Consider the following 8674-nt stretch of genomic DNA (forward strand, 5'->3'; position numbering starts at 1 on the left):
GCACAGAAGATTAATCTTCCTCTGTATCATGTTCGATGTGGACATTGTGGGCCGAAGGGTCGTTTCCCGTGCTGTTCTATGTTTGGGAACCCTGGTTATGAATAAGGTATCACAAAATGCTGGAGTAACTCAGCGGGTCAGGCAGCATCTAGGAGAGAGGGAATGGGTGACGTTTCGGGTCGAGACCCTTCTTCAGACTGAGACCCTTCTTCTCAACCAGTAACGTCACCCATTCCCTCTCTCCTAGATGCTGCCTGACCTGCTGAGTTACTCCAGCATTTTGAGATACCTTTGATTTGTACCAGCATCTGCAGTTATTTTCTGACACTGGTTATGAATAACCTCTGTTCCTAACATAGCCAGGACATTGACAGATAGCTTAGTAATTAACGATGGCTGATTTCACACTCAAACTGTCCACGTTGATGATTAACATTTATCACTTGTGCCTCCCGCTAAAAAATATTTACATTTTCAATTAAAGCTCTGATTTAATGCCTGATTGAATGTGACTTTGTTATCTCATTGTGTTGTCTCTCTCTCTCTCTATTCCTCCACATACTTCCACACAGGAACCTACAGAGAGACAAGTAAGCTTGCCTTGGTTGCCTTGGTGAATGTAAATGTTTCATGTTATGGATTCAAACCTTTAAACACCCTTTCATTAACGCCGCTCGTCAATATTCCAGAATTTCTCCCCGTTAATTTATTTTAGTGATACAGCGCGGAAACAGGCCCTTCGGCCCACCGAGTCTGCAATGCCCAGCGATCTGTACGCACCAGGAACAATAGACAATTTACAGAGGCCAATTAACCTACAAACCTGTATGTCTTTGGAGTGTGGGATCAAACCCGGAGATAACCCACACAGGTCACGGGGAGAATGTACACACTCTGTACAGACAGCACCCATAGTCTGGCTCGCCTCTGTGTGTTGGGCTCTGAACTGAACATCAGCTTTGGTATCAGAGGTTGTGCCATTAGTTCATAAGTTCTTGGAGCAGAATTAGGTCATTTGGCCCATCATGTCTACTCCGCCATTCAATCATGGCTGATCTACCTCTCCCTCCAAACCCCATTCTCCTGCCTTCTCCCCATAACCTCTGACACCCCGCACTAATCAAGAATCTATCAATCTCTGCCTAAAAAATATCCATTGACTTGGCCTCCACAACCTTCTATGGCAATGAATTCCACAGATTCACCACCCTCTAGCTAAAGGAATTCCTCCTCATCTCCCTAAAGGAATGTCCTTTAATTCTGAGGCTGTGACCTCTGGTCCCAGACTCTCCCACTAGTGGAAACATCCTCTCCACATCCACTCTATCCAAGCCTTTCATTATTCTGTACGTTTCAATGATGTCCCCCCTCATCCTTCGAAACTCGAATAAGTACAGGCCCAGTGCTGACAAACGCTCATCATAGATTAACCCACTCATTGCTGGGATTATCCTTCTAAATTCCAGTGTATACAAGCCTAGTCGCTCCAGTCTTTCAACATACGACAGTCCCGCCATTCCGAGAATTAACCTAGTAAACCTACGCAGCACGCCCTCAATAGCAAGAATATCCTTCCTCAAATTTGGAGACCAAAACTGCACACAGTACTCCAGGTGCGGTCTCACTAGGGCCCTGTACAACTGCAGAAGGACCTCTTTGCTCCTATACTCAACTCCTCTCGTTATGAAGGCCAACATTCCATTGGCTTTCTTCACTGCCTGCTGTACCTGCATGCTTCCTTTCAGTGACTGATGCACTATTCTGTGAGATTCAATGAGGTCCCCCTCTCATCTTTCTAAACCCCAGTGAGTTGAGGTCCAGCGTTGCTAAGTGCTGACGGTGTGTTTGTGTTTGTTTTGCAGAGCACCCGATCAGCATGACGAGGGACCCGTGTGCCGTGGATACGCTGCCATTGAACGGCAACTTCAACAACAGTTACTCGTTCAGAAACACCGACTTTGTCACGGACGGCACCCCCCTCGCCGACTGCCGCCGTAACCTCAGTGACGCCGCCTTCGAGAAGATGATCATCTCCGAGCTGGTCCACAACAACCTGAGGCCAGGCAGCAAGACCTTACCCGGGGAGCAGGGAGCTCCGGTCAGTGGTGGCGGAGGAGCGACCAGCAGCGAGGACGACGCCATCGTCCCAGACGCCCCCTCGCTCAACCAGGAGGACAACATCGATATCGAACTGATGTACAAGGCGCTGGAGGAGCCCCTGCTCCTGCAGCGCGCCCAGTCCCTGCTCTATCACAGCGACCCAGAGCTGGAAGACTCGGAGGGCTACACAGCGGAGATCACAGACGACCTAGACGGACAGCTCCAGTCCCCAAACAGAGACTCACTCTACACCAGCATGACCAACCTCAGAGACTCCTCTTACCCCGACAGCAGCCCAGAGGTGATGGGCGAGACCGTACCCCACTCCCAAGGCAACGACGAGGTGTACTACAGCTCCAGGCCCAACCTGGTCTTCAGGAGCCAGCTGCAAGCCTACTACCAGTCCAGGAGAGGGAGCAACGATGGCTATGTGGTGTCGGTGGATGTGGACGGTTCGATGCCCGAGGCCGACGGACAGATGCAACTGGTAACCAGTCTCTGAAATGAAAAGCGGGCGGGTGGGGGCGATGCAAGGACTGGGTAGAGGGGTTGCCCGTATAGTTCTGAGGGGGACAGAGGGCTGCGATTTGTACAGTGCGCCAACCTAGTTGGAACGCGGCTGCTGGTTTGACTTAGTTGTTTTTTTGGATGTATAACCCCTCGAGAACATCAGTTAGATAAACTACTACCTCCAGCCAACTTCTCCCAACCTCAGGTGGAACTTGGCACACTGGGACATTCCCCGGTTCCACCAAAGGGGGTCCGAGAGTCCAACACCTTGACAGTCGGGGTGTGAAGGGGTGGGGAGGGGTGGGGTGAAGTGTGACCCTGCCTACACAGACCACCCGCCTGACCCTACGATCAGAATACCTTGGCGTGACTAGGAAGGATCGATGCTGAAGCTGAAGACACCTCTTGGCTTCCCAACTCCCACAGAGTGGAGCAGCAGTTGGGAAGAGGAAGAAGTGACCGCGGCTGTAACCAGGAAGGGCGGGAGTTGTCTATTGACATGTGCGGGATGGTTGGAGTCTTGAGTGATTAATTCTCTCCATCCTGCACCAACAGAGGCTCGGACCGCAGCTACGACTGCCCCCCGCCGACCAGCACGCAGGCACCACGTGCGAAGGGCCTTTCGCCGTACAGCAGCCGCCCTGGATGTCCCTCCGCCTGCAGGACACCGGAGCCCGTACCGCCGGCAATGCCACCACCTTACTGGACCTCCCGTCCCCACTCCGCGCAGCCACTGAGCAGAGGAGGGTGGGCAGAACGAGAAGGAACCTCGTGGGGTTGCAAGGATAATGGTCTCGACTCGACCTGGCAGCATTGTGTGGCCTGTCATACACTCCCGCCCTACCCCACCGACCACCCACCTCCCTCTCCCCCCCCCCGCCCTGCGCGCCCAGAGGTTCTGGGGTGGCCGAGGGTGGGGACCACGGCTGCAAACACACCTCCCGTCCAACATCTACAGCGGCAGAAGACAAGGGTCCAACCACCGCTCCCACTGAAGCTCAACAGACGATGTAAATAGAGAGAGAAAACAACAAACAAACAAATTTCCGTGCGAGAAGCCACGTTTCAGTTCCCGTCCGTTTACTGGTTTAAGTTTGGATTATTTCCCTCCCCAGCCCCCTCTCTGCGTACGTGCCACTCGCTGGCTGACGGAAACATTTGTGGCCCCCCTCCTGATGCCCGGGTCACAACAACGTCAACAACAGCAGGCGGGCGGGCTGGCCGTCCACAAGGGGGTCGTGATCGACCTGGACCTCTGTCCCAGAGAGGAGACACACTGGACCTGGACTTCAAACTAGCCCATGACGATTGGTGGAGCCCATGACGATTGGTGGAGCCCATTCCTTCTTGTGGTTGTTGGGCCATCGGTAATCTGTGTAATTTTACAAGAAAGGGAAAAAACCAATTATACACAAAATGTTTAATGTCCTCTTAAACCTTTTGAGTTCTCAGAGCACAAAATCTTTTATAATCTCGTCATGTCCCCCCGAGTATATAGAAGGAGGCAGACTAGACTTCCGTCTTCAGAAGTTGCCTTTTGCCCTCTTTGGAAAGGAGGGACTTTTACAAATGGTGTGTGTGTGTGTTTAACAAACAAAAATAGAAAAAAAAATTGCCAATATAAGCTTTAGACACAGGGTGTCACACACAGCCTGTTAACAGCACTTTCAATCGGTCTGACATAGTTGCAAGAGTGCATAGCATCAACCCTTCTGGAACGGGCAGCCAATTCAACCCAAGCTTACTTCCTTCATCGAGGGGTGTGGAAATCAGACGCTGGCATTGGCTGGTGGTTGGGGCTTGAGATGGGTTCCCTGGTCAGGGTTGTACCTCAGGTGTGGAACCCCAGGGTGTCCCTGGTCAGTAATGTGGCACGGAATCCCCAGAGCATTAGAGTAGCACCTCTCTGACCAAAAGGGTCACCAACTTTGCCACTCCCAAATAAGGGACAAAAGGTGACGTCACCGCCCCGCGCCCCACGTGACCTCACCCAGCCAGCGGCCACGTGCTCCCGCCCCACCAATGGCGGCCGCCCGGGCCGGGAGGTGGGTTGCCACGCAACCTCCGATCGGCGAACACACTCCGTTAGCCTACACTGTCCGGGCCTACAGTGGCCCTCGGGCCTATATTGTCCGGACCTACACTATCTGGGCCTACAGTGGCCCCCGGACCTTCAGTGTCCGGGCCTACAGTGTCCGGGCCTACAGTGTCCGGGCCTACAGTGTCCGGGCCTACAGTGTCCGGGCCTACAGTGTCCGGGCCTACAGTGTCCGGGCCTACAGTGTCCGGGCCTACACTGTCCGGACCTACAGTGTCCGGGTCTTCAGTGTCCGGGCCTACAGTGTCCGGGCCTACAGTGTCCGGGCCTACACTGTCCGGGCCTACACTGTCCGGACCTACAGTGTCCGGGTCTTCAGTGTCTGGGCCTACATCACCCCCCCCCCCGGGCCTAATACGGGACAAGGGCAGTCTCATACGGGACAAACCAATTTAGCCCAAAATACAGGATCTCTCGGCTAATACGGGACAGTTGGCAACCCAACACCTCCCTGACCAGTGTTGTACCTCAGGTGTAGGACCCCAGAGAGTGGCCTTCATGATGGTAATCTTCCTCTCCAGGTAACATCCCCACCTCTGCTCTGCATTGTGGTCACACCATTCCTGCAAAGTGGTAAGCAGTACTCCACGTGTCACTCCACCCGTGACCCGACGCGCAATTTTTTTACTTCATTAGTTTTTAGAGATACAGCGTGGAATCAGGCCCTTCGGCCCACTGAGTCCGTGCCAACCATCCATCACCCCGTACACAAGTCCTACCCGTCAGATCAGGGACAATTTACAGAAGCCAATTAACCTACAAACCGGCACGTCTTTGGGATGTGGGGGGAAACCGTGGCATTTGGAAAAAAACCCACGTGGTCACAGGAAGAACGTACAAATTCCAAACATACACAGACAGTGCCTGTAGTCAGGATCGAACCTGGGTCTCTGGCACCGCGAGGCAGCAACTCTACCGCTGCGCCACCGTGCCGCACTTTAGCTTGACCTCCCTGCTCCTGTATTCCACCTCGACCAGTAAAGGCGTGGGAGAGCGCTGGTACTTGAGTGGGTACTACCTGGAGAGCTGTGACTAACCAGGCTGCAGACTAACCACCTACCTACCTTGGTCCATGTTTGTCCGGCTGGGACACAGTGGCGTGAACGGCAGCCTCCAGTGACCCGGAGGCAGAGGTATCATCTGCAGAGCAATCCCGCGCTGAGCTGAACCCATCTTCAGTTCACGAGAAGGGGAAACCATCTCACAGCCCCGAGCTCCCACACCAATGCAATGATGAAGGATAAAAGCAAGCTTGCTGACTAACAGGGTCTTAACGAAACAAAAGCAGAAGTGGCAAACCCTTCATTTAAATGATTCTATATACTTTTAATTCTCAACTTAATATGAAGTAAGATAACAAAGGGCCAGGCAATATTTGAAATATTGACTTAGAATCGATTTTTTATACTATATATTGCATTTAATGTATATTGAATGTGATTGAAAAGAATGACAGTCTAATGACAATGAGCTGGTTAATATATTTTCTGTTTATTTATTATGTATTCTACAGAATAATATATAAAATGGAAATATTGGTTGTTGTATATGTGACTACAGTCTGGTAATTACCATGTTTGATCAGACATAAGATGCAATTTTGGGGGTGGGGTGGGTGGTGGGGGAAGGAGAGGGGTGAACCTGCCTCTGTCAGCTCGGCACTGCTCCAAGGTGTCTGGGTTGTCAAGCGTGAGTGGGCACAGACTCTTACCAGAGAGAGAGAGAGAGAGAGAGCTTCACCCATCGCCTGTATCAGCACCTGTAACCCACGTGTGTTAAAGTGGGGAGAACGTGGGGAGTGAAGGGGTGGGTGTTGAGCCCTGAATCCTGGTGACAACAGAAGACCAGAAGTAATACCATTCCTCCTCCCCACCTCACCCTTTGCACAGACTTTAAAACCATTTGCTTTTGAACTCAGGACCTGACGACCCGTTCTTCTAAAACGATTCCCCCCCCCCCCCCCCTCCCCCCAGAGGCCATTCAGTCCCTCCAGTCTGTTCCATCATTCCGATGGACACTCGGCCACCTCTGCTCCACCTGCCGACACCCACTGGCCTTTCCCTTATCCACTTTGAAATGGCTCGGCTCGAACGAGCAGAGGCCATTGCTCCCTCTCTGTAGTGAGGCAGTCTTCCATGCTACACACACACACTCACACTCATACACACATGCACACACACACACACTCATACACACTGCGTACACACACAGTCACAAACATACACACATACCACACATGCACACACACAGTCACAAACATACACACATACCACACTGCACACACACACTACACACACAGTCACAAACATACACACATACCACACTGCACACACACACTACACACACAGTCACAAACATACACACATACCACACTGCACACACACACTACACACACAGTCACAAACATACACACATACCACACTGCACACACACAGTCACAAACATACACACATACCACACTGCACACACACACACACACACCATACATACATAGCACAAACACACTCACACACACACAATTGGAGCAGGTATCCTTTACGGGTTCCATCAGTGATCTCCTTGTTGCCACCCGTGCTACACACTGACTTCATCCTCTGCTTCCTTTCTCTTGCCCTCGTAAACATGGCCATTTACCCTCTCCTCACAATAACTCACCGTGCTGAAGGCTGAAGGGAGACTTAATTAAGGCACCATCTTTAATTAAGGTTTGGTGGAGTGTGGGGAGGTGGTGTGTGGGGGGGGAGTGGAGAAACAGGACTACTGGTGGGAAGCTACGTAGCCAGAGAATAATTGGCTATAATAGCAGCTCCAGAGTAATTGGTAACTAACCAGATGGTTACACAGGAAACACTTTCTCACACTGTGGCCTGTTGTGCAACCTGACAAACCAACTCAAAGGGTGTCGGAAAATTCAACAGCAACTTCCAAAAATAAAATTGGACAAGTAAGATTTGTTTTTAAATTGCAGGGTTGTGGGTAAGGAGCAGGGGGAGTGGAAGGGGTTGGTAAACTTTGTAAATGATTCAACGCAGTGAGAACGGGTCTTCCTGCCATGTACCATTCGGTGATTCTGTCTTCCATTGCTTCCCCTCTCCATTGCTGCCTGCTTTGTCAAATCTTGCAGCTTCACCACAAGTCCACTGTACATTCCCCCTGGTTTCATCTGTCCCAGTCTGTTCACCGTAGAACTTTGGGCTTGAAATAAAGTGTCCCCCGCCCCCCCGGTGGTGGGTGGGCTATGTAATTAATCCGCGAGGCACTTACTCTCTAGTCTCTGTGTCAGGATGTGTTATATTTGGAGTGTCAGACCTGGTACCTGAGTGTGACTCATTCCAGGGTAACCCTCTCATTACAATTGTACAACTTTCATTAAAAAAAAAATTGGAACTAGCTGTTTCTGAATCAACCTTATTTTTTTTAATTAAAATCTTTCTTCAATCACAGGTGTTTCTAGTGTCATGGAGGGATATCTTTAGCCAGAGGGTGGTGAATCTGTGGAATCCATTGCCACAGCTGGCTGTGGTGGCCAAGACGTTGGGTATTTTTAGAGCGGAGATCGACAGATTCTTGATTAGTGCGGGTGTCAGGGGTTATGGGGAGAAGGCAGGAGAATGGGGTTAGGAGGGAGAGATAGATCAGCCATGGTTGAATGGTGGAGCAGACTCGATGGGCCGAATGGCCTAATTCTGCTCCTATGTCTTAAGTCTTATAAATTCAAGCAACCAAGTGGAATTACTGAGAGAAATTAGCAAATTGCAGGCAAACTTTCAGTGTTATTTATTCATTGAATATCAAAAAACTGCACAAGCTGAATATCTGCAATGAAAACAGAATGGTGCTAAATACTCAACAAAATGGATAACATCTGTGGAGAGAGAGAGACTGAGTTAATGTTTCAAGTACAAAATCTTTAGTCAGAACTGGGTGGCACTGTGGCACAGCCGTAGAGTTGCTGTCTTACAGCGC

The 8674-nt window shown here is 50.8% G+C and overlaps 1 protein-coding gene across 14 annotated transcripts in view; it reads left to right on the forward strand.

Annotated features, from left to right (window-relative positions):
- The window catches only part of LOC144610619 (adhesion G protein-coupled receptor L1-like), a 455971-nt gene extending 447881 nt beyond the window's left edge, over positions 1 to 8090 (forward strand). For 12 of the 14 annotated variants that reach the window (XM_078429454.1, XM_078429459.1, XM_078429460.1 and 9 more), the window contains 3 exons: positions 573 to 590; positions 1863 to 2587; positions 3166 to 8090. In XM_078429454.1, the coding sequence (XP_078285580.1) occupies positions 573 to 590; positions 1863 to 2587; positions 3166 to 3399 (977 nt within the window). In that variant the 3' untranslated portion in view covers positions 3400 to 8090. Of the gene's footprint in view, positions 1 to 572; positions 591 to 1862; positions 2603 to 3165 lie in introns of those variants that run through there. The other 2 variants (XM_078429467.1, XM_078429466.1) reach the window with 1 other exon arrangement.
- Positions 8091 to 8674: the final 584 nt, after the last annotated feature.

Source organism: Rhinoraja longicauda, chromosome 37 (assembly GCF_053455715.1).
Source record: "Rhinoraja longicauda isolate Sanriku21f chromosome 37, sRhiLon1.1, whole genome shotgun sequence".
Taxonomy (NCBI): domain Eukaryota; kingdom Metazoa; phylum Chordata; class Chondrichthyes; order Rajiformes; family Arhynchobatidae; genus Rhinoraja; species Rhinoraja longicauda.